This window comes from Wyeomyia smithii, chromosome 2 (assembly GCF_029784165.1).
Source record: "Wyeomyia smithii strain HCP4-BCI-WySm-NY-G18 chromosome 2, ASM2978416v1, whole genome shotgun sequence".
NCBI classification, from domain to species: Eukaryota; Metazoa; Arthropoda; class Insecta; order Diptera; family Culicidae; genus Wyeomyia; species Wyeomyia smithii.
Window position 1 is genome coordinate 163,704,063 of NC_073695.1, and position 26,312 is coordinate 163,730,374.

Here is a 26,312-nt window from a genome sequence, read left to right on the forward strand (position 1 = left end):
CGCTATCGCTATCGGATCCAACATCCACTTACATTCGCGAACCAGGTCAAATAAAGCTGGACGCTGTGAAAATCCCTCAGTTAAATAGTGGGCTATCTTCGAGAAATTTGAACCGGAAGTACGTTATCCAGCCGACACAGGACAATGACCATTCCAAACGACAGGTTCTCCCAAAAATCAATTCGTTGTTGATCCGGACTGGCATCTTTTTTTCGTTCAAGCCGTTTAATTTAAGCCATCGCAGATTCCGCCGATACCGTGGAAGGACGGAATAAAGATTAACCGAGTATCTTCTGGTTAAGTGTTCATGCAGCAGAGACTTTCATAGAAGTTATGCGAACAGCAGCAGAGAGCCGCATAAGCTTTGTACGTTCGCTCGAGAAGGTGCGTGTCTAAGATATTTGCATACTTGCGTCTTGTGCCATTCTTATCCGGATATTCGATTTGAAGTTGGTGTAATATGTATCACCACAATAGTGAACCAGAATACAACGAAGATTTTGGTTAACAATGCGGATAACAAATCATACAATAATGATAATTCCTAACATTGAAACAACTCTAATCATGCATCTGTACAATATTTATATAAGTCAAAATGTGACCATGTTACAAAGAGATAGAAATATGATGTCTTCGGCAAAGATTCTTGCTTAAAGACATCTTGCATCTATCTTAATCTGATTAATAAGTAATTTTTTCATCATTTATCTTTCTGCATTGAAAGATGCATTTTTGAATATTCTGTAACTTCTCCGAACATAAGTTATGGCTATAATCTACATTTGAATCACTATTCAATTAATCACACAAAAACGACAAAATAAAACGCTGGCAATTGAGATATCGAGCTTTAGTGACATTTTTGTGAAAATGCATAGTTCACCATCACATGTAAAAATGCCAATATCTCAGCCCCCCGATTAGATATCAAGGATCTTTTTTTTAAGTAATTTTTCATGAATCCCGCTCTGCAGTAAAAATTTTAGTTCCTGACTAAATTTTTCATCATAACTTATATGATCATAACATTTTTTCCTGATTTCTCCATGATCGGACCGGTTGCATTGTTTAGGTAATCTTCTGTAGTTTTTATTAAAAAATATTAGATTCTTAAAAATGAGTTTTTTTAGTTAATTAGGGTAGGGAACATATTCTAAGCAGCTTTAGGAACCGCCTGTGTATTCAGACGAAATACTCGAAATGTGTTGGGTGAAACTCAAACAATAGTATATCAATCTGTTCTCTATCGTTTTCTCTGTCAGAACTTGTTTTCAGATTGTAAAACTAAGTTAGCAAACTTTAACAATTATCAATTAAAGTTACCAATCGAGGGACACTATTCCAATCACCCATCTGTTTTGCAGGCGTTTTTTTTCAGCACCCGAAGTGACTTCTGAATGCCTGCAATATAGGTCGATTTGTTTCGAACGATGTTTGTTCACAGATTTCTTTGTGATTAACACTATTCCGTCGTAAGACAGCTAGGCAATCAAAGTTTTCGTTTCCATCATTAAAATTCTCGATATTGATCAAAATGCTGGAGTTTGAGGCCTGTTTTTTTCGACTGATTAAAATAGGCGCTACTGCTTGAGCCGTTCCTTACACTAATTTTCAATATTGCTTTTACCATTTTTACAAAAACAAATTTTTTTTGGTGTATATTTTTTTCGGAAAGGCAAAATTATTATCTACAACTTTGCCGGAGACATCACACCGATCAAACGAACCGTTTTGGCCCTAAAAATATTTGTAGGGGTATAGAGGGTAAGACTGCCCAGCGGGGTAAGACCGCCCACCGTAGTTTCACTGCCAAGTTATATAATAATTAAAAAATTTCCTTAATAGATATGTTACAATATAATAACGTAACATTTTGCACCCCTTTTTGCTTTGATAGCGCGCTAAAGGTCACAGAAATAATCAAAAACAACATTTCAGCTTGCAACCGGTCAATGCGCTGTTGTTTTGCGGCTACGGGTTTTTCTGTCTAAAAATCTATTGTTTTGTTTGTGAATATACGTTTAATCGGTTGCCTGAATCTGTTTTCTTTCGGAAATATCGAAAGCCGTGAGTAATCTTGTAATTTTGACTGCTTTTTTGGTGGAATATGAAAATGTTTCACTGGAAGTAAGGCCGCTATACATGGGATAGAACCGCCACGTATACAACTGTTTGTTGTTTTACTTCAAGACCAAAATGCCACGACACTACAAAAGGAATATTGTCAGGATCAGTGAAGCGATTTCAAGCCACATAAGACAACGATGTTAATCAACTTTTCTAGTTATATTTTTTTAACAAGACTAATTTTTGGAAGAAGTAAACTTGTGTAAAAATTGTATTAAGGAGCAAAAACAATTTTATAGCCAGGACGGTTTGTTTGATCGGTATGACGTCTTTGGCAAAGTTAAAAATAGCATTTTTGCCCTTCCAAAATAAGTATACACTGTAAAAAAAAATTTAAAGGAAACATAACAAAATTGAATAATTTTTTTTTTCAAATTTCATTCAAAATAATCGTATTTTTGCCTGAAAAATCTACAAACGCAATTAATAGCTCAAATTTTGTAAAGATTTTATTTTGCCAAAGGCAGTAGCATTTTTCGATAGCTTCTCAAAAATGAGTCGTGTTCCAAAGAATTAAACCAATAGCACAAAATGGCATCATTTGCCTATAGAAACATTTATGCAAAGTTACAGCCAAATCAAAAATGACAAAACTGGGACATTTTTTGTGGAATTGCTCCCCTTCATTACAACTGATACTATGAACACTGAAGCATACATGCTTGCAAAAGAGATGGCTGCCCATGATTCGTCAGTATACAGGCTCAGTAGTGTTTTGGCCTGATTTGGCACCCTGCCACTATGCGAATGACACTCAAAAGTGATTTGAAAACAATGAGGTTATTTTTGTGCCAAAGCACTTGAATTCGCAAAATTGCCCGGAAATACGCCCAATTGAGACATTTCGAGCATTAGTGAAGGCAAACCTCAGAAAACATGTCAGAGCAACAGACACAATTAAAAAAACTGGATTAAAGTAGTCACTTCCGTTGAAATAGCGTCTATGCAGAAGAAGACGGTTAAAGGAAAAGTCCGCTATCTTGGATACGATAAATGATAAGAAACAGCATAAAGTAGTATTTGTAATTGTAAGTGAATATATTAGAAAAAATGTTTGCATAGTAAAAGTTAAACTCAGAAATCAAAATACCCATTATTCAGTAAATTCTAAGTGTGCCCACAGTTTCTGGGGCGGTTTTGCTGGAACCCCAAATAGAATTTTACACTAGAATCTTTATTTTACACTAGAATCTCAACGTCACGACATTTTTGAGGCATTTGGCATTAAAAATTATTTGTTTTGTGAGTTTTTAGGGGGAATGTTTTGTAAAGAATTAATTATTTACTAATATGTATCCAGAATTTATTGTGTGTTCTGCCACAAACATATCAACACTATATATATTTTAGATTTTATTATATTAATAGATGGTGTATACTTTCGCAGTTAAGTGAATATGATTATAGGAAAATTGTAAACCTAAAAATGAACTAAAATGAAACTTATACCCAAACTTGAAGATGGAAGATTGCAACGGTTTTTGTTGGAACTAATTGAGCCTTTATGCCAAAAACTGTCGAATGCCGCAGCTCCAGTGAAATAGTCTTAAGATTTATTAGTTAGGATTGGGCGATCTTTAGGAAAAGATCGATCTTTAGGATCGTTTCAGGAAAGCCGCCTCAGGATCGATTTTCCTGATGAATCGGAGTCGCGGGATCGATCTCTGTTAGATCGACCTTTTATAGCACCTTTTTTGCGGCTTTGTGAAATTTATACTAACTGATTTTAACTGAAGTTTATAATGTTATAACACCGTCGGTGGTTGCAATGCAAAGAAATAGAATAGATTGTTTTAGAATGTTTGTAAGATTATCAAAGGAATATACCTAAAACTTAGCAACATTTGATAACTTCCGTTAAGTGTTTGTTAGCAAGTCGAAACATTGCAGAATTGAATTTTCATAAAAAATCAAAATTATTTGAACAGTTCATAATATTATGAGGCCTATTACAGAAGACGTCACTGACGAGACAAGCAAAATATTGTATTAGGGAATGCGAGTGAAATTTGGCTATGAGGACAGCCAAACGAGTCTAGCAACTCATCCAAATCCAGCCAACTCACCATCTGTAATACCAAAATCAGTCAGGCGAGTAACTCGCCGCTCGCCTCGTTTTCTGCAATGATGGCATAAACTCATGCAAAGTTGAACTGAGTAACTTTTTTTCCAGATTTGAATTCAACTTGAATCTGATTCCTCACGATAGTTTGAGTTTTTTTGCACCGCACACTCAGATGTACTCAACGATGCAGGCGATGATGTGACGCGATGACTTCAGTTTCCACATCGACTCTATGCTTTCAAAGGACAATGCACCAAACTGTTGCAGCAGACACGTCACGAATTTCATCGCAATTCGATTTTTATACAGTTGTTGTTGTGCAGGAATCAAACTCAAATCTAACTTAAGTGTAAGCACCGTTAGTGGGGTTTATGTGCGATCAAAAATAAATGTGCAAGCAAGTATTAAAATTCACTTGGATTCGAGTGCAAAGTCACACTGTCTACTCTGGTTTCTGTAATAGGCCCCCATAACAAAAACTCCCTGTAGCAGCTTACAGAAAACATACGGGGTTTTTAAACTTTGAACACCGATTACTTGAAATAATGTTTTTGAAGCTTGGTTCGATTTGGTTGCACGCCGACCATATCATATCTGCAAGTTCGTCAGCAGTTGCGTCTAAAAAAAATGGTGCACTCTGGAAAAAAAATTGAAATTTTCATAAGATAAAAAAAATCGAATCGAAAAATTAACAATTTTTCATAGCTAAAGAATCGATCCTAATGATCTAAGAGCGCGGTGGAAAAGATCGATCCTTCGTAGATCGATTCAAGATCGACCAATCTTATTATTAGTTCGAATCATATTAGTTACTCTTAGTAGATCGTATTTCATTTAAGTTTGTTTCCAGTACCTCATCGGAAAAATTTTTTTTAAGTGTGATCTGATCATATTTTTGTAATAGGTACTTCTTTTTTAATCGGACTCACTACGAAAGAAATATTTGAGTGGTGAAATAAAATCATTTTTGTGATAGGTACTTCTTTTTTAATCGGACTCACTACGATCGAATTAAAATTATGAATACTCTCGAACTGCGAGTCTTTGAGCTTTTTGTTCATTTGTAATAGCGAATTTCTTTATTCAACCAGCTCATCTCGTTTTAACCTGGAAGCAACCTAACTGCTGTCAAAACCCTTCTTTATTCGCTCGATATTGACCCAGTATTTGTCAGCTTCAACTTGCCACCGCACGTGCTTAGTTCGTAAACAATTATCTGGCATTTCTTTCTCACTTGCGTCGTAAATTGCGATGTCGTTTCTTTATTACTCGGCAGATTTACCCGAACACAGTGGAATAAAGAAATTCTATAAAATCTCCAAAAATAAACTTCAAAGCAGGATCACGAGCTCTTTGATATTGACGTCTCCATATGTTTTTAAAACGTATAAGAAGTTGATGAGTGTTATTAAATTTCACTCGAGCCTTAGAACGTGAGTTGAAACAGCATTTAAAATTACTATCTATACTGTCCATAAAAGCATAACCCAATCAGAAGAGCATAACTACAAATTTACAAAATTCTTTCAACACGAGATACAAATAACATAATTTGATACGATTTTGTAATTTTTCATATACTTTTAAACAAAATTGAATCTGAATGAGTTATAAAAACAAATCCGGAAATGAAGTTGTTCTGAAACAAATCTAACAATTTTTTCGTCTCTATCAAAACTAGTGTTCGACATCGGAACGAAAACGTTAGGTCCGCGTTCCGGTCCGGTCCGGTCCGGTAAAAAATCGGAACTAGCTCGTTCCGGTCTGATTTGGGTCCGGTCCGATTGGCTCCGTTCCGGTTCCGGTCCGGAGTCCAGTCCGAAGTCCGGGAACAAAAGTTGCCAGTTTTTTCGAGTGTTATTTTAGTAAAAAAATATCATAAAGACTTTTATGCATGTTGAAAAGTGTTTGACTAAATCAATACAGTACAAACTAAGTTTTGCAATTTTTTTCTCTATTTTTTATTATATTTTTTTTTTAATTGAAAAAAATGGAGTGTAGTAACAAAAAGGCTGGTTCTACAATTTTCCTAGTTTTGGAACAGCCTGTAATCTGCCAGATTACAGCTATGCCTCGATTATATGCACCCTCGATTTTACGTACTTCGATTTTACGCACATTTTACCTCGATTTTATGCACACTTTTTTCAAACACATTTTTAAGTCAAATGTTTTTTATTTTAATTGTACACATTGCAGGTAATATATACATTAGACATCGTTCCAGAATAAGAAGTTATCCATATACCACGTTTTAGCTTAAATTGGAGTCGGAAGGTAGGAAAGTGATCACGGTCCGTTATATTTTCCGAGAATTTTTTATATCGTTTGACCACGGAGAGAGAGAGGGTTGTCTGAATTTAGCCAGAATATGTCCACGTAGTGGTCCCCGTGGTTCTGTGGTTAGCGATGTCGGTCGGCTAGCTCTTCCACAAGGTTGTGATATCGGGTTCGATTCCCGATCAGGTCGAGGATCTTTTCGAGCTGGAAATTTTCTCGACTCAGCACGGTGTATCGTTGTACTTATCCTACACATGCAAAATGTGCCAAAAACAATATCGATAACGAATTCTCTCAACTAATCTAGTTGATCGAGACCGCATTAGCCCCCAGGCTAGCGTGCGATATTGTTTTTATGTCCACGTAGGATATGGATAGCACCTAATGGAAACTATAAATTGTTTTATTTCATGTCGTTCAAAAACTGAGGGCCATTGATGAACTATGTAACACCAAAACAGGGAAGGCACTTTTATCGGTGTGACGTTTTCAACAAAGATGTAATTAATAATTCCAAAATAAAAATATACAGTCTAAAATAACTTTAAAGTCATAAGAAAATTTAGATATTATTAATCTAATCTAGCTTGTGCTCATTTAAAAAAAAAATTTTTTTTTCCTAAAAACTGCAAAAAATTACCTAAACATTGAAACGGTTCAATCATAGAGAAATTAGGAGAAAAAATTTTAGGTAATCTTCTGTAATTTTTACGAAAAATTAAATATCTGAAATATGATCTTTCAGATAATAATTTTTAATTTTTTTCAACTTATTTTGTAAAAAATATTATTTTTCAGAGTAAAAAAACGCGTAAAAAAACCGCGTAAATTCCGGAATCCGCGTAAAAAAACCGCGTAAATTCCGGAATCCGCGTAAAAAAACCATCGTTAATTTTGCATTCCGAGTAAAGGGAAACCGAAATCCGGGCAAGAAAATACCGCGAAAATTCCGGAATCCGCGTAAAAAAAACCGCGTAAATTCCGGAATCCGCGTAAAAAATAACGCGTAAATTCCGGAATACGCGTAAAAAAAGCCGCGTAAAAAAACTGCGTAAAAAGCGACCTTAGTGTAATCTATACCTTCCCATAACAGCATTTTTAAATAGCTTCTCAATAATAAGTCGTGTTCCTGAAAAAAATTACCAATAGTACAAAACGGCATCTTTGGCCCATAGAAACGTGTATGCAAAGTTTCAGCCAAATCAAAAATTACAATAAAAATATTGAAACTGGAAATTTTTTTTGTGGAACTACTTTGTGCAGCTGAAGGAGTATTTTTTAAATAATCGAGGTGATTTTCCTACCATGCACGATGCATTAGAGAATGTCTAATAATTAGGTAACACAAATAATGCAATTCTTATTAGAACTTTGAATTTTTTTTTTTGTATGGGCGGTAAAACTTTCGAAACCTTTCGAAACCCTTCGTTCGTGCGTTACGTAATAATTAGATGTACCCTTATATGTTTGTTTGCAAATTTCAAGTTACGGAAATCAATTTTGAGTTATAAAAAATATTGAAAATCTTGCTTCGATTTTACGCACAATTCGATTTTACGCACATTTCAAAAACGAGCATGTGCGTAAAATCAAGGTATGCCTGTATTTTCCTACTTAGTCTGTTTCTGCGTGATGTGACGAGGACCCGCCCCGAAGAAAATTTGTTTACGGGTGGAACACTCGAAGTAGAAACACACAGGACGTCTCTTGCCATTAACGACAGGTTCGGAAATCTTTCGGAATTGTCCTGAATGATGAAAAGAAAATAAATAACACCATAAATGAAACAAAAATTATGTATTTTGTAACTCACTTTCCACCAATTTAGCCGATGGCATTCAATTAACGGGGTGGCCAGGAGATTTCCAATTTCAAATTCCCGGTTTCCCGGTTAGAAATTGATGTTTTTCCATAAATATTTAAGTCCAACCACGTTTATTTATTGACAAAAAAAACTTTGTGAGAGAATCTTGTTTTTAATATCATAATTTCATTTCAAAACTTGAAAAAGGGTTAACTACTTCGGCCAACATCTATTTGCTGTTGGTTTTTTCGAAACATGTAACGTGCAGAAAAAGTCATTCCTTTAAAATTTTTATTATTTCACTCAGCTAAAATCAGGATATAATTTAGAATCAATTTGTGCTTCATGTTTCACATAAATTTTTAATTTATGCTGAACCGTTCTTTGGAACAATTTTCTGTCATTTTAGACTAAAGTAAATTAATTACTGGTTTAATTAAACTGTTTAACTAAAACAATATTTGTAACTTTCTGCACTCTCTGGTTGAGATTTTATGCGTTTTGTAGAACTGGTTTCTGCTTTTTCAAACCTTCAATATATATATTTACAAATTTGGAATTTAATTCAAAGTTGTTTTGGCTGCTGTTGAGCTTTGGAAACGACAAATCTTTGAAATCTTTTTCTATCATTCCAAGCCTTGTGAAATTTCATTAATTGTTTTTAAGCTTTTGTTACGGATTTTGGCCTTTTTCAAAGTGCTTATTTGAAGATAAAATATAAAAATTCATTTTCCACTGATTCTAAATTGAATTTCAAATATGATCTTTTTATTTTTGAGCTAAATAGAAGATTGGTTTGTGTTTTCTGATTCCGCGTTCTAAATTTCAGAATTTTCAACAAAAATCTATTTAAAAAAAATGAATTTATTACTTTCATAATATCATTGAATTCTTTTCATGTTTTTGGTGCATTTATGACTTTAAATTAAAATCTGATTGCTGAATTTTACCGAAGAACTTCAGAAATATTTGAACATATTTATCTTTTTCTAGTCTCTGTAAACGTTTCATGGCAATTGTGAGCTGAATTATGAACAACTGTGGGTATTTCTGTCGTTCAATAAATTTTTTCCGTTTTCTTAAGGATCTCTTGAGGCTCAGTTATTGTCTTGACAATATAGAAAGGACTAATTTGATACCATTGTTATCCTTACGTGGTATTGTTCCAGGTTTATTTTAGGAGAATTATTTCCGCTATGGCCCTTATAGTTTTGCCTTTTTTATTTGAAAAATATGTCTTTCTGATTTTAGGGGAGTATGCAAGCAATTAAAAAAAAAACAAAGAGAGGCTCTGCATTTTAAGCCTCTAGAAAACTATTCAATAAATTTTGAATTGCATTTTAAATTATTTTCGTTGCCTCTGGTTTTTGAAACGCAAATTCTTTAAAATCAGTTTCTGAAATTTCTGGCCTCAAGACATTTTCTCAAGCGGATTTAAGCTTAACCCATTACCGGTGGAGAAAAATCAGTTTTTACCTCAAACAATGAACTTTAAACTCTTATTACTAATCAACTATATGCATAATGAGCATGAGCATGAGCATGAGCATGATTGACCGCCCGCGGTTGCTACTCCGTTATTGCCAGATTAGCTGTAATTACACAAAGAACCAACAGATGATGTTTGGGACCAACATGCATCCTCAATGTGTAAAAACAGGTGACCTAAATCTTTATATTAGGCAATACCAGCGCCGGCCGCATCCGAATGCAGGTCAAAGAAGGAGTTTGTATAGGAATATGTTGACGTGATACTCGCTTTATTGGAAGCCGAGAACACCTCTGCACTTCCACGAGAAATCACTGGGATGTTGGATAAAGGGGAAGGTATACAGCAGGGTTCGTTTTGGTAAACGATGCGCTAATGCGCTAATGTCGGGTTCTTCAGAACAAGTGCCGCGTCTACAAGTTTATTACATCCGCCACGATATTCATAATGTGATTCGAACTTATTTAGTTTGACAATGTAACACCGCAACAATAAAACGTACGCGAGGATACAGGATTTTTGACTAAGCCGAGACAACTTAAAATTACCGTATATCTCCTCGTAAGGTGATGCTCTTTATACCTAAAACTATTGCGCGTTGTTGATCCATCTGTAAATAATACGACCTCATGGAAGGTACCGACGCGGGGGTTGAAATGATATTTATCGACTGAACGAAATCGACTTCGATTTCCGATGTAATAATTTAGATCAACGCGCGAGCAGTCTCCGACTTAACGTTGATTAAGATGAGAAAGATATGATGAAATATCTGGGTTCACTTCGCGAAATCACCACACGCCGGAAGTCCATATATCAGCAAAACTCGCCCGGGCTGAATACGCGTTTACACCGAAGCGTTACGAACAACCGCTTTAATCCCCCCGGCCGACACATACGCGCAGGAACTCGGCGTTTACGTCGATTATCTCTTAACAATGTACGCCTAATACGCCTAATAAATATGAAAATTGGCGATGTTCCATGCATCCAAAGCCTCAACAATTTAATAAAAGCAAATATACATATAAGCCTGAATATATTTTTAAATTTACTGACAAAGTGCCGAGCTAGTCATAAATATAACAAATTATGTAAAACAACTGGTCAAAAGCTAAAACAATCAAAAAATCAGAGCATATGATTCCTGAGAAACACATACTCCAAACTCCACAAACCACACTAACACTTTGTGGACAAAAACAAAACTTGTTACTGAAACCCTGCGGAAAAAAATACCGCGCACACAATTTGAACGATGAAATCAAAATCTCTCTGTATCTGTTTTCTCACATAAAGTAAAACTAGAAACAAGCATCAAAATATCACTTTACAATACAGACAAGACAAAACGTATACTTAGCTTTCATCTCTTCATTTTCCAGTTGTTTTCATCGTTTTTGGACTTTTCTTTAAATGGAAGTACAGTGGCAACATGCTTGTATGCCTTCACACACTCAAACAAACTGTTTACAAACACTGTAAACGGCGATGCATGGTTTTGATCTTATTGGCAAATTTTCACTTCAAGTTTAATTAGATACAAGCCAAATATAATTCATCATTCTGTGCCGAACACGCATCAGTATCGGATGTGTTTGGTGATCGCTCCGATAGAATATAAAACAAAAGACGCGCGAGCAAGTGTTGGCATTGTTTGCCTGGTCGAGTGAAGGTTCAAGGTCGCCCGCCTTTGTGCAACTGTTTCGCATCGTGGCTGTTTGCTGGTGCGTAAGCCGATTTGGCTGCTAAGTGATTTGTGCTACAGCAGTGGACGAGAATCTCAACACAAAGGAGGAAAAAGAAGAAGCCAACAGTTGACAGCGAGTTGTGTCGCTGTGCTGAGTGATCACACACCCGGCTCGCTGCTGGTGGCTGTTTGGAGCTGCTGTATTGGTGCTGCTGGCTGTAACGGCTGCAGCTTCGATCGTTCGGACAACCAACCCTGCTGAAAGGAGTAGTAAAGAGGTACGTGTTCTGTCGGCGCTAGTGCGCTAGATTTAGCGCGATGGATGTAGATCCCTCGCCTCCCGTGCCACCATCCCCGAACCCCTCCGACCCTGTCCCTCCTGCCAACCCTTCCTCTGTTAATTCTCCAGTCCCCCCTCGCCCCAGGCTTTACCCGGACGGATCTCAGGGCAGCTTTACTGTTTTCTTTCGGCCAAAAGCAGGACAGAAATCGCAACCGTTAAACATCCTGCAGATTTCGAAAGACCTGACGGAGGGGTACAAGGCCGTGACCGAAATCTCCAAGGTCAGACCCAACAAGCTCCGTGTCGTGGTCAGCGACCTGGAACAGGCCAACGCTGTTGCTCGCTCCGAGCTTTTCACACGCGAGTATCGCGTTTATATACCCGCACGAGACGTGGAGATCGACGGTGTCATAACCGATTCGAGTCTGTCGGTCGAGTGTATCTTGGCAAGCGGTTTTGGCTGCTTCAAAAATGCTTTGTGTCACGACGTAAAAGTAAAGATCATAGATTGCAAGCAATTGCGGTCTGTGTCTCTTGTAAACGGCACAAAAGTGTACACTCCGTCAGACTCGTTTCGTGTTACGTTTGCCGGATCTGCTCTCCCTAGCCACGTCTCGATCGATCGGGTTCGTCTGCCTGTGCGATTGTATGTACCCCGTGTTATGAATTGCACCAATTGCAAGCAGTTAGGCCACACAGCCGCCTACTGCTGCAATAAGGCACGATGTAGCAAGTGTGGGGAGACTCATGCGGAAGATTCTTGCAGTGTTAATGCTGAAAAATGTATTCACTGTGGGGAAAACCAGCATGAGCTCTCCACATGCCCGGTGTACATGCAGCGCAGAGATAAAATCAAGCGGTCACTTAAGGAGCGTTCAAAGCGTAATGCTGAGATGCTGAAGAAGACCGTGACCACTTCTACCATAACATCGAACCCCTTCGATCTGTTGTCCTCTGATGAAACCGATTCTGACGATTCACCAGCGGGAACAACTTATGCCAATCCTGGGGCGTCTAGAAAGAGGAAAAATATTTCCTCTCCTAAACTTCCCTGAAAAGGTCCTAAGATTTCCCAAAGTGAAATGAAAGTTACAAACAGACCAAACAGTGCTGCGGAAAAACCGAAGCAAACTCCTCCTGGGCTTGCCAATTTAAAGTCCCAGAAGGAGTTCCCAGCACTGCCAGGAACATCTAAAACCCCAGTTGTTCCTTGTGCACTCCCAGTTGATGAAACAAACTCTGGATTAGTGAAATTTTCTGACATTGTGGACTGGATTTTTGAAACTTTCAATGTACCCGATCCAATTAAAATTTTTCTTACAGCATTCCTCCCAACAGTTAGATCATTTTTGAAGCAGTTGACTGCCCGATTGCCCCTCCTTGCAGCGATTGTATCCTTCGATGCCTAATTCATCTGCGTATACGAAGGATTCTATCTCCGTCTTATAGTGGAATTGTAGAAGTATTTTACCAAAAATGGATTCATTTAAAGTTTTAATAAATAGAAACAAATGCGATGCATTTTCCCTTTGTGAAACTTGGCTTACTTCAAATATTGATCTCAACTTCCATGATTTTAATATTATTCGCCTTGATCGAGACACCCCATATGGAGGAGTACTTTTAGGGATTAAAAAGTGCTATTCTTTCTATCGTATTAACCTCCCCTCGATTCCAGGCATCGAAGTTGTCGCATGTCAAATGACAATACAAGGTAAAGAGCTTTGTATTGCCTCAATATATATTCCTCCCAGAGCACAGGTTGGGCAACGGTTGCTCTTTGATTTAATAGAACTTCTTCCCTCGCCACGTTTGATTTTGGGAGACTTCAACTCTCATGGTGTGGCTTGGGGTTCCCCCTACAATGATAACCGCTCCTCTTTAATCTACAACCTTTGCGATGACTTCGACATGACTATTTTGAACAACGGTGAAATGACACGTATCCCGAAACCTCCAGCGCGCCCAAGCGCTTTGGATCTATCCTTATGTTCGACGTCGCTACGGTTGGATTGCACATGGAAGGTAATCCTCGATCCTCACGGTAGCGACCATCTGCCTATTTTTATTACAATTACAAACGGGTCAACTCGCATGCGACCAATTGACATTCCGTATGACCTCACACGGAATGTCGATTGGAAGTTATACGAGGAAATGATTTCAAAAGCGGTCGAGTCGATTCAACATCACCCACCACTTGAAGAATACAACCTCCTCGCGGGCTTAATCCTCGACGCCGCGTTGCAAGCCCAAACGAAGAAATATCCCGGCGTAACGATCAAAGAGCGGCCTCCAACTCCGTGGTGGGACAAAGAGTGCTCCGATGTCTACACGCAATGATCCGACGCGTTTTTGGCCTTCCAGAAGGGAGGTATACCCGACGACTATATACGGTATTCGGAGCTTAATACCAAGCTTAAAAGCCTGGCTAAAGCAAAGAAACGCGGATATTGGCGTCGGTTCGTGAACGAGACGTCGAGGGAGACATCGATGAGCACTCTTTGGAACACAGCCCGAAGAATGCGGAATCGCGTAACGGTCAACGAAAGCGAGGAGTCTTCAAGTCGGTGGATATTTGATTTTGCCAGGAAAGTATGTCCGGACTCTGTTCCAGCGCAAAACTTTGTTCGCGATACGTCTCCGAGTCACGACGCGATAGAATCACCTTTTACGATGGCAGAATTTTCAGTTGCCCTCCTGTCCTGTAACAATAACGCACCTGGGTTAGATAGAATCAAATTCAACTTGTTGAAGAATCTACCCGGCAATGCCAAGAGGCGCTTGTTGAACTTGTTCAATAAGTTCCTGGAGCAAAACATTGTACCGCAGGATTGGAGGCAAATGAAGGTGATAGCCATCCAAAAACCAGGGAAACCAGCTTCTGATCACAACTCTTATAGGCCGATTGCAATGCTATCCTGTATTCGGAAATTGATGGAAAAAATGATACTCCGTCGTTTAGACCACTGGGTCGAATCAAATGGTCTACTATCAGATACTCAATTTGGCTTCCGCCGTGCCAAAGGGACGAATGATTGTCTTGCGTTGCTTTCAACAGATATTCAGCTGGCGTATGCTCGCAAAGAACAAATGGCGTCTGCGTTCTTGGACATTAGGGGGGCTTTTGATTCCGTTTCTATTGACATTCTTTCGGGTAAACTTCACCGACAAGGATTTTCTCCAATTTTGAACAATTTTTTGCACAATTTGCTGTCCGAAAAGCACATGCATTTTACGCACGGCGATTTGGCAACTTTTCGCATTAGCTACATGGGTCTTCCCCAGGGCTCATGTTTAGGCCCCCTTCTTTACAACTTTTATGTAAATGACATCGACGAATGTCTGGCAAATTCATGCACGATAAGACAACTTGCAGACGACAGTGTAATCTCTGTTACAGGAGCCAAAGCTGCCGATTTGCAAGGACCATTGCAAGATACCTTGGACAATTTGTCTGCTTGGGCTTTACAGCTAGGTATCGAATTCTCTCCGGAGAAGACTGAGATAGTAGTTTTTTCTAGGAAGCATGAACCTGCTCAGCTTCAAACACAATTAATGGGTAAAACGATTTCTCAGGTTTTGGTACACAAATATTTTGGTGTCTGGTTCGACTCTAAAGGCACCTGGGTTGTCACGTGAGGTATCTGATGAAAAAATGTCAACAAAGAGTGAATTTTCTCCGTACAATAACCGGACAGTTGTGGGGAGCCCATCCAGGAGACCTTATTAGGCTTTACCAAACAACGATATTGTCTGTTATTGAGTACGGGTGTTTCTGCTTTCGCTCCGCAGCAAACACACATTTGATCAAACTGGAGCGAATACAATATCGTTGTTTGCGTATCGCCTTGGGTTGCATGCAGTCGACCCATACGATGAGTTTGGAGGTCTTAGCTGGAGTACTACCATTGAAAAACCGCTTCTGGAGCCTGTCTTCTCGCATTCTTATCAAATGTGAGGTCTTGAACAGCATTCCTCCATTCCAAAATTTTGAAAGGTTAATCGAACTTAATTCTCAAACCCGTTTTATGACATTGTATTTCAATCACATGTCCCATAATATTAACCCTTCTTCGAATATTCCAAATCGTGTCGACTTATCAAATACTGCTGATTCTACTGTGTTTTTCGATACATCCATGATAGAAGAAACTCGTGGAATCCCGGATCATTTACGCGTGCAGCAGATCCCCAAAATTTTTTCCAATAAATATCGAAACATCAACTGCAACAATATGTTCTACACTGACGGATCACTTCTTGATGGGTCCACTGGCTTCGGTATTTTCAATAACAATTTAACCGTCTCCCATAAGCTTGATAATCCTGCTTCTGTTTACGTCGCAGAATTGGCTGCAATTCAGTACACCTTAGGGATTATCGAAAAAATGCCCACGGACCATTATTTCATCTTTACGGACAGTCTCAGTTCCATTGAGGCTCTCCGATCGATGAAAGATGTTAGGCACTCTCCGTATTTCCTGGGGAAAATACGGGAACATCTGAGTGCTTTATCCGAAAAATCGTATCAGATTACCTTAGCGTGGGTCCCTTCTCACTGCTCGATACCGGGTAATGAGAAAGCGGACTCTTTGGCTAAGGTGGGCGCAACAAACGGTGATATTTATGTAAGACCAATTGCCTTTAATGAATTTTTCTCATTTGTACGTCAGAATACGATCATCAGTTGGCAAAATGCTTGGACCAGAGGGGAACTGGGAAGGTGGTTACATTCCATAATCCCCAAGTTGTCGACGAACCCGTGGTTCAAGGGGTTGGATGTAGGTCGGGATTTCATTTGCGTGATGTCTTATGGCTTATGTCCAATCACTATAGATTTGACGCGCATCTCCGTCGTGTTGGGCTCGGGGAAAGTGGTATCTGTGCCTGTGGTGAAGGTTATCACGACATAGAGTACGTTGTTTGGTCATGCCCTGTACACCGTGACGCCAGGTCTAAATTAATAGCTTCCCTGCAGGCCGAAGGTAGGCAGTCGGCTGTTCCAGTTCGTGATGTCTTGGCGAGCCGTGACCTATCCTACATGTCCCTTATATACGTTTTCCTGAAATCCATCCACGCCCCAGTTTAGTCCTACCCCCTTCCGCCTGCATCCAGCCTAACGACAAGAACACGTTAAGACCCCGGATCCGGAAACAGCAATCAGACCCGCACGATACTCTCAAGGCCCGAGGGAGACAACCCAATATGCCAGTCCGTAATATCTTGGCCCAGCAGCGGAACATGTGCTTACCTATGGCAATGAAAACCATCATACAGTAAACCAGTGCTTTTAATGCAAAATATTATAGCTTTAAGTTACATTTAGTTTCAGCTCGTAGTCGGCAGCGAGGATAAAAAATTTGCTTTTAGTTATTAAGATACTTTAGAAAGTAAGCTACCAGATATAATTGGCGCCGTTAAACATTGAATTGTATTTGTGCCGTGTCAAATATATTATAGATGAACAAAAAAAAGCCAAATATAATCTGCACTATGCCAATGAATAAATCCCTAATGAGCATTCAATCACTATAAAACTATGTGGAGCAGCTGCTCGAAAAACACTCTCCTTATTGTATGTAATAACACCACACACTCCACACTTTCAAACCGTCGCCAAGACAGCGATAGAAAAAAAAAACAAGAAAAAATAAGCACTTTGGTGAATCTAAAAAGCAACGCAATAATATTCAATTTTCACAATTAAATTCACTTTTTTTCACTTTTTTTATGGAACTTCACACTTTTCGCACTCAGCACATTTCAATAGAACACCTGTATATATGTTTAACAATTCTTTAGGTGTAAAATAACCGAAAATCACCAAACAATGTGATGATTTCAAAGCAGGAACCAGCTGGCCAATCTTGATAACGGCCTCGCACAACCATCCGCGAACTTTTCCAAGAAAAAACAATTTTAAATTTAGAAAATAAACTCACTCCGCGATAACATCTATAACGAACATGCACAACTAAATTAAACAATTTTTCTTCCAATATAACATGCGAGCGAAAAATTTTTGCGTCCGATTTCGGTCATGGCTTGCTTCGACCTTCTTCTAATCAACTATATGCATAATTAACATAAACTGTATTGCATATTAAACATCAATCTATTCTCTAACGATGCTGAATAGTTTCGTCGTGTAAATTTTCAAGTATAATTGTTGAACTCAAATCAAAGTTTGAATGTCAGGTAATGCCATATGGCATCATCCGCCGGGAATGGGTTAGGCTACGATTTTTTATTTTGGCTTATTTTCTGATGGTCTATTTCTGCCAATATTATGTCAATCCCCGACACCCGGGAAAGCGACTCCAACTAGAATCTTAACTAACGACCCGTTGATTAACGGACCGGCGCCAACGGCTTCACTTTCCCATGCGATAGAAGAACCCAAAGATTTTTCGCCTCAGAAAATCTCCGGAGGATTGAATCTAAATCAGTTTTGGTTGATTGTGAGTGGATAACGTCACCACACAACCATCGACACCTATGGCGTTGGGATTCGAACCCAGATCCAGCGTGGTTGGTGGAGGCGTTACTTGTTTTAGGTTTTAGATATTTTTGTTATCATAGTTTAGCTTTTGCCTATTTCAAATTAACATGTAAAGCCTGATTGGAATCATTGACTTCTCTGGCCTTCGAAATATTTTTTAGTAATTTAAAGTTTTAACCTTCCAAAGTTTTGTTAGTTTTTGTTGCGATTTGTAACCTAAGATTCAAATCTTGTTACTTTTTAAAGAATATTTTTACATCGATTATGAATAATTCGAAACAAACTCAGACATAAATGACATTAGACGTTGATCCTGTAAAGTAGTGGTTGTTTTGATGTTTAATCGCCACTTACTGTCGAAGCCCAAATCAGTGCGAATGAAGGGGAGATGAATTAAAGAAAACCAATCGCAGACAACTGTTAGTGTACGGAACAATTGCGGGGTTAGCGCTAGGATCCTATTGACTCTAACGGTTGTCTCTCTTAGCCGAGATTCTAATGTATGACGACTGGCTTGTAACTCCAGCACCTTACCCCGAGACCAACTAAATGGTTCCTTGAGCCTTCCAGTGTATGTGAGATGACAGAAAATGTATAGCGCGTTGATCTAATACAACAGATCCCAAGCATGTGAAAATAAAAAATAATGTTTAAAATGGACATGATAAATTTCCCGGTTTTCCCGGTTCATTTTCGAATTCTCGGTTTTTTCCCGGTTTTGAAGGTTTTCCCGGTTCGCTGACCACCCTGAATTAAGTACAAACTCAGAACAAGTTGTGCGAGTCTATCAGTTGTTCACTAGTTTCGAAGCAGCAGGAGAAAAAACGAAATAGTAAAAAAATGTAACAATCAATATCTTTCTAATTTTATAAGAACCATGTGATTAATTAAAGCATATAATAATACAGGTTCCAAAGGCGAGCAAGGATTGACTTTTAATAAAAGCAGCGAAGAAAATCAAAAGGATAGAAAACTTGCTGCGTTCTATGACCTAAATTGAATAATTTTTTTCTCACCGAAAATGTCCGGGGTCCGAAAAGCATTGCCCGGTCCGTTCCGAAGTCCGGATGGCTTCGTTCTGGTCCGGTCCGGAAAAAAATCGGACTTTGAAGGTTCCGGTCCGATCGGACTTCGGACCGGACCGGACCGGACTTTTACCGGACCCTACCCGGTCCGATGTCGAACACTAATCAAAACCTGTTGTTTCTTACAATGGCTGTTATTATACTGTTTTATATGCTATCTAATTTTGTTAGAAAGCTGATACGTTAGTAACAAAGTTTGATATGGATTTGATACAAGTAAAATATTTTTGTTATTTTAACAACTAACGGAATCAAATTAAAAACACAACCTGAAAGGTTTTTCGCATAACAAACTAACAGCTTCTGTTACATTTTTGTTTTGTCTTTCTGATCGGGAAGAAACCCATATGGAAATGCCCACAATTGAGAAAATTGCAAATGCAGTTCTAATCTTGAATTGAAGGTAAATAACTATGATTTAACTAAAAGTATGTTTTTATTCAATTCAAACTTACAAGTTCATGAAGTGGAACATTATATATTTAAATGAGTTCTTAGAACTTTTGCATGAATTCGAGGTTTGGAAATAAATTTTGGGACTCATTTGCTTTTATTCATATTCTATATACAAAAAAAAAACGCATATCAGCCTTCACGCGTTCTAAGACATTTATTATTATTCCTTATTGTATCTGGCATGTGAACAGTTTATTACAATCTAACATTTTCGGATCTTACGAATTGCAATATAGCGATTTGGTTTCAACGAATTGCAACATTAACCGGTGCATGTTATTTACCAAAAAGCAACTAAAGCTGATAGACGGAAACTCATTTGACATAGAGTCTACAATGAAATAGCTAAAGAGTCCGCGTGGAATCGATGCAGACCGTTAGGCCCCACTCCTGAACATTTTAATTCCACTCATCCCAGATGCTAAGAAGGATTCCTGGAAATATTTACCAAAAAAGATTTCACTTTAACTCTCGATTTTAGTTTCAACCAGTTTTAATGTCTCTAGTAGACAATCGAATATATACTTAGGATGGGACTCGTATGCCTTTATTTTCAATATGGGAGAGGCAAGGTTTGGTATTTTTCGGTATTTTTCAGATCAAACTTTCAAATTGGCATACGAAAATTTAAAAAAAAATAGATACATTGACAGCATAAACTAAAATTTGCCTAAAAGTTATATGGGACTCTTGTGTTTTTATGAGCAGTATATTTTGTCTAAAAATTTATAACAAAAAACAAATCAAAATTGTTTTAAAATGAATGCCTCATTTTTCATTTTGAAGTATCTTCGATTACTCCGATTACGTCCTTAGAAGTCCAACTTTATTGTTCCGACCAGATTAAACGGTCAAACCACTTTATGCTATGAAAACTTCACGTATCAGAGGTGGTTGTTTTATTGCCTGTTCGAACCGATTTTCGCAAGATTTTTTTTTTTAAAGAAGATTTGTTAGCAGCTTGAGTATTTATAATAGCAATTCTACACAAAATTTCACATTTTGACGTAGAACTACATCTCTCAGGAAGTTCGGCTACATAGAGATGTGAAATGAAAATCTAAACCCGGAAAAAGTTAAAAATATGCCCAATTTCAAATGCTAATTATTCGGGTAGTTTCCGATGAATTTTCTTTGTGCTTGCAGCAATCAAACGGTCGACAGAATTATAGACCCAGTAATTCGGAATGTACTATTTGACCTATGTAAGAGCCTGTTTTAGCCGAAACTGCTCTATTAGTTCTAGACAGCAGCTACAACAATCCTTATTTAGCAGCAGCAACAGCAGCAGTGGCAGCGGACATGGCCAGGCACTTCCCCTAGTAAAAAGCTGCCTTTGTGCAGTGATGGGCAGGATCAGTAGTAGGTACATTAGCTGGCACTTCCTCTAATGAAAATCTGCCGTATTTTGACAACACACAAACGTTTTGGAATGCTGGCATTCAAAATATATGGGCTATCAAAAAAATGCCTTAATGACCCTCTGTCGTGATAGCACACAAGTGCGATCAACATTACATATATCCGATATTGAAATTGAACAACAATTGTCCTTATAAGGACAAAAAAAAATATTGAAGATTTTATATTTTCTCGTTTTGCGCTAGAATCAAAAGTAAAATGTAATTTTAATCCGCATGCACTCTGACTGTTCAAACTTGTTTGCGTTGTATTGTGTTTGTTCCATTCCTGTTCAGTGATGTTTGTGCAAACTGAAATTCGGTAGCACTTCAACTCCTCTTTTGCACAAATATTTAAACATATTTAATACAAATAATGTAACAAACAACCTTATGTAGTTCTACGTCAACCTTGCGGTCGTGGCTTTGCATACAACCCTTGTTGTTTTTTTTATCAAAATACATCCAAAAATCATACACAGAAGCTAAGGCAGAAGTGAAAGTAAAGTTTTGTAGAACTGTGTTATTATTAGAAACTTTATTATATATATATATATATATATATATATATATATATATATATATATATATATATATATATATATATATATATATATATATATATATATATATATATATATATATATATATATAATAATCAAACAATATCAAATATCAGTTCCACGCTCATTCAGTTATCTGCTATGTGCAATCACAACTGTTTTTGTTTTCAGAGAGAATCCAAAATGCGCAATGATATGTAGCTGGTCTTTAAAATAGGTTTCTTTCATGTTGCGAACTTACACTTACCTTGTAGCAATGAGGGTTCCTATCGATTTCTGACTCAGTGTTTTCACATAATGACTCTGCTTCGCTTAACCAGCCCAAAAACTGCAAAATAATAAATCGAGTTATGCAAGATACAATTTGTTACCTGATCAATAAAGTCATTCATATTTGAATCATAATTGTATAACCATAAATCATTTCATTTTAATAACACTGTGCTACAGCGATTTAGAACTTCTAAAGTGACCTAGTGTAGGTTGTCGGTCTTGTTGAGTGTAACATTCGCTTATACTAGAAATTTTCCAAACACCCCCAAAACCTGAAGTTATGGTCAAAATACGGTTTTTTAGACCTCAAATAACTCAACATGTTTTAGTGATATTAGTACAAACCTGTGAATGTTTTGAAAGCTCTATTTATCTTTTTTCCAAGACTGCCTAAATATTGAAAATCGGTTGAGAAATGACTAAGTTAAAAAAATGCATGCCCTGAGGTCCAAAAAACTGCATTTTGAATATAACTTCAGATTTTGGAGGTGTTTGGAAAATTTCTAGTATGAGCGAATTTTACACTCAACAAGACCTACAACCTACGGTAGGTCAGGAGTTCTTGTGTTTTTTCACCATTTGTAGCACCGCGAAATAATTGTGGGATAGAAGCCAAAAATTCTGGTTTTCTTAAAAAATATATAACTCAGTCAAATATTCACCGATTTTCACAAAACCACTTTTGTTTGATTCGTCATTGAATATAATTTCAAAAGTTTAGTGTATTTGTAGTATCTTTCTCACAAAAACAGGTGACTAATTTCAAATTAAATTGAAAAATTGCGTGGAAAAAACTAAAAAAATATATTTAAACTCAAATAACTCAACATGTTTTAGTGATATTAGTACAAACTAGTAGATGTTTTGAAAGCTCTGTTTATCTTCTTTCCAAAACTGCCTCAATATTGAAAATCGGTTGAGAAATGACTGAGTTAAAAAAATTTTATGCACTGAGGTCCAAAAAACCGTATTTTGACCATAACTTCAGATTTTGGGGGTGTTTGGAAAATTTCTAGTATGAGCGAATGTTACACTCAACAAGACCTACCACCTACACTAGGTGACTTCAGAAGTTCTTGCATTTTTTTTCATTTGTAGCACAGTGTAATCAAAACAATATTGTGCAAATAAAAAAAATATGGATTGGATTATAAATAACAAAACGATTATTTCTTCTCTATGACCAAAATATGAATGATGTAGGTACATACACTGAAGTCGCTTTTCAAATATATTTCAGAGGTTTTGCTGGAAATTTTATTTTTACGCGATATACTTCTAAAGTTTCGTTTTTTTTTCGTTTATCTAGAGTGGCAAGTAAGTGTTCAACGTAACCCAATCCCCGAATGTAACCCAATCCTCCCAAAAGTTTATGTTTTGTTTCGCAAGTGGTAACTATTTTTTCGACAGTAAATTTACAATTGTGGGTCAGTCAACGTGTTGTCTGAATGTTCAAAAATTATAAAAAATCGAAAACATAATCAACTTTCAAGGTACTGTCTATTTCTGTGTTCTGATGTGCACTTTCGATCGGCAATTGGTTTTACTGCATTTGATGTGTATAAATCGGTTGAGAAAAATATTTCTTGCATAGCAAAAGACACAATTATAGGTCGCTTTTGGCATTCAAGATTTCTTAGTCTCAAAAATTGTAAAAAAAAAATCACAAAAGTTGTTCTGTTTTTGTAACAGCTTGAACATAACTTATTTTATTCTTTCTTGATGCAATAGTGTGTAGAAGTAACAAAAATAACAAAATATGGACTGACCCACAAATGTGAAGCGCAAAATGTAACAACATTATTACAATTTATGGGTCACTTCACCTAACGCAATGAGCATGATTATTACATTCGATTACATTTGCAAATTTTATTCGTTTCAATCGTATAAAAAAGGTTACAACTGAGTTGAAAAAAAAAATCACAACGGCTAGTAAAAATATTATTATCGTAAAAGTGACGCAAGGTGACTGTTAAGAGGGACCTAACTCTGGAAGATTAAAAAATAACAAAGTTTCGTGATTTATTTTTCGAATGTTTAGAGTGAAGTGATGTGTTCGGGTATTTTGGTTATTGATTAAGGTATATTTGAAGATGTATTTTGCTTATCGTGGCAGCGTTTTTCTCGAAACCATGTTTTTTCAACTGATGGTAAGTTTTTCTTAGCATCTACCCAATCAATTTGGCTGAAGTTTTGTTTTAGCATGTAAAAATAGATTATCTAACTTGTTACGTAGCCGTATTTCGACATTTGAATTTTTCAATTCTTATGATTTTTTTAATAGTGATTTTTAATGAAAAAAAAAACTTTACTAAAATGGGCGCCATTTTTGCAATCTTTGGAATTTTCAAACACGGCTATGCAACAAGTTAGATAATTCATTTTTACATGCTAAAACAAAGTTTCAGCTAAATCGGTTGAGTCAATGGTGAGAAAAACTTACCACCAGTTAGGTACTGATTTAGAGAGAACAACCACGTATACTCACTTTATTTGCATCAAACAATATCGCACGCTTAGCCTTGGGGTTAATAGCGGTCTCGATCAACTAGATTAGTTGAGAGCAGTGCTTGAGAAGGGATCGAAATTTGATTGTGACTGCGATGAATGCACATGCTTTTTTCGTTTGAATTGAACGGCAGAAACGATCGGGCGAACGAAAAAAAGTTTTTCTCTTTCTCTCGTGTGACGATTTTTTTTCTAACGATAGCGACCGCAGTTTCGGAGAAGTCGATTTTAAAACTCTCTCGCTCGATCATTTGAATTTATGTTGAACGGAGCAAACTAGAGTATGATCGGCAGCATGTGGCGTGTTTTATTTTCGTTTCTCTCGTTCTCGACTGGTTCTTGACTGGCTGTCTGAACGGTCAAAAAACGGTCGATGAATGCTTTTTCGCTGCATCGGATGGGATTGGGGCACTGCTTACAGATGCACGTTATTTTTTGGTGGAGAAGTTTGTTGTTGTTGTTGTTGATGTTTAGCGATAATTGCTCGAGGACAAATGAGGTGGAGATATAGTTTGAATATTTCTTCATGCGAAATGCTGAAGTCCGTCGTTGTTATGCGTCGCAAAGCGCCGACAGGCACAAGTAGTGTTTTTACTTCTGCCTACGCGGCTAGCATTATACCATATGTTGCGTTGCGCGCGGCTGTAATTTATATTTTTCCGAAGCTTATTCAGATTCTTGCTTCGCTTATATCATTGGCCCAACAGATAAGCCGATATATACTCTTTTTTTTCTTTTTATATCCATCGTTATCAGTAGGCTAATTTTTCAGTCAATTTTTTTTTTCTGATTCGTTATGCATAAATAGTGGAAAAAGACAATCCTTATGCCCTGACAAATCACGTTCTACAATTGAGTTGATAGTTTTGTGATGTATTGGTTGATAACCGTCTTACAAACTGTGTTTTTTAGATGCAAAAAATTAAAGGTAGATTGCAAATCAGCAGAAACATTAGAGGCCACCTAAATTGAATTGTTGAAACTAGCTCAATTTTAGTTGTGAGTTGTTAGTTGTTTCTGGTACCCAGGAGCGGATTAAGGCGAAGGCGAAGCAGGCGGACTTCAAAATTGATGTTTGATGCATGAATAGGATCATCAACAATGTATGGAGAACACTATTAATGTATAACGGAAAAGAATTTCCCGCATACAAATTGACTTGAAAAATTAGCCTCCTGATAACTATCGAATTCAAAAGTATCTATCTGTTAGGCCGATGATATAAAAGTCGAATTCGATTATATAGAAACTCGATTTTATATTGACTCGATTATATGTATATGATTCTATTATATATAATTTCAAACTCGATTATACTGCCGTTCCAAGCATAGTTGTCCCAGCGTGCATAAGAACGGCAGTATATATAGTAGCAAAAAAAATTTTTTTAAATTTCAAATGTGATCTAGAGCGAACATTTCGTAAGAGAACATCCAGAAAATACGTTACGCTTGATAGAAAGGGAAAAAAATAAAAAATAATTAAAAACAATGAAAAATTTTGGTTTTTTGGTTTTTGGAATTTAAAAATTAAAAGAAATTGAAAAACCCTAAATAAAATTACCTTAATAAAAAAAATTTCAAAAATAAAAAAAAAAGAAATTAAAAAAATTTAGGAACAAACGAATAATTTGAAAATTTTCAAAAATTTGAGAAATTAAAAACGAACGAGTTAACAAATCAATATATACTGATCTAACTTTTTCTTTCCATTTGACACCAGGAATAACTACAAGAATAACTACAAGATATATGTATAATTTTCATAAGAACTGTGTT

General features: G+C 37.0%; 1 protein-coding gene across 12 annotated transcripts in view; it reads right to left on the reverse strand.

Annotated features, from left to right (window-relative positions):
• LOC129722818 (dystrophin) overlaps positions 1 to 26,312 on the reverse strand; it is a 340,136-nt gene that overhangs the window by 106,944 nt on the left and 206,880 nt on the right. For all 12 annotated transcript variants that reach the window (XR_008727654.1, XR_008727655.1, XR_008727656.1 and 9 more), the window contains one exon: positions 21,998 to 22,078. Coding sequence is in view for 9 of the 12 variants with exons in the window: in XM_055676595.1 (XP_055532570.1) it covers positions 21,998 to 22,078 (81 nt within the window). In the remaining 3 variants the exon portion in view is untranslated. The remainder of the gene's footprint in view (positions 1 to 21,997; positions 22,079 to 26,312) is intronic.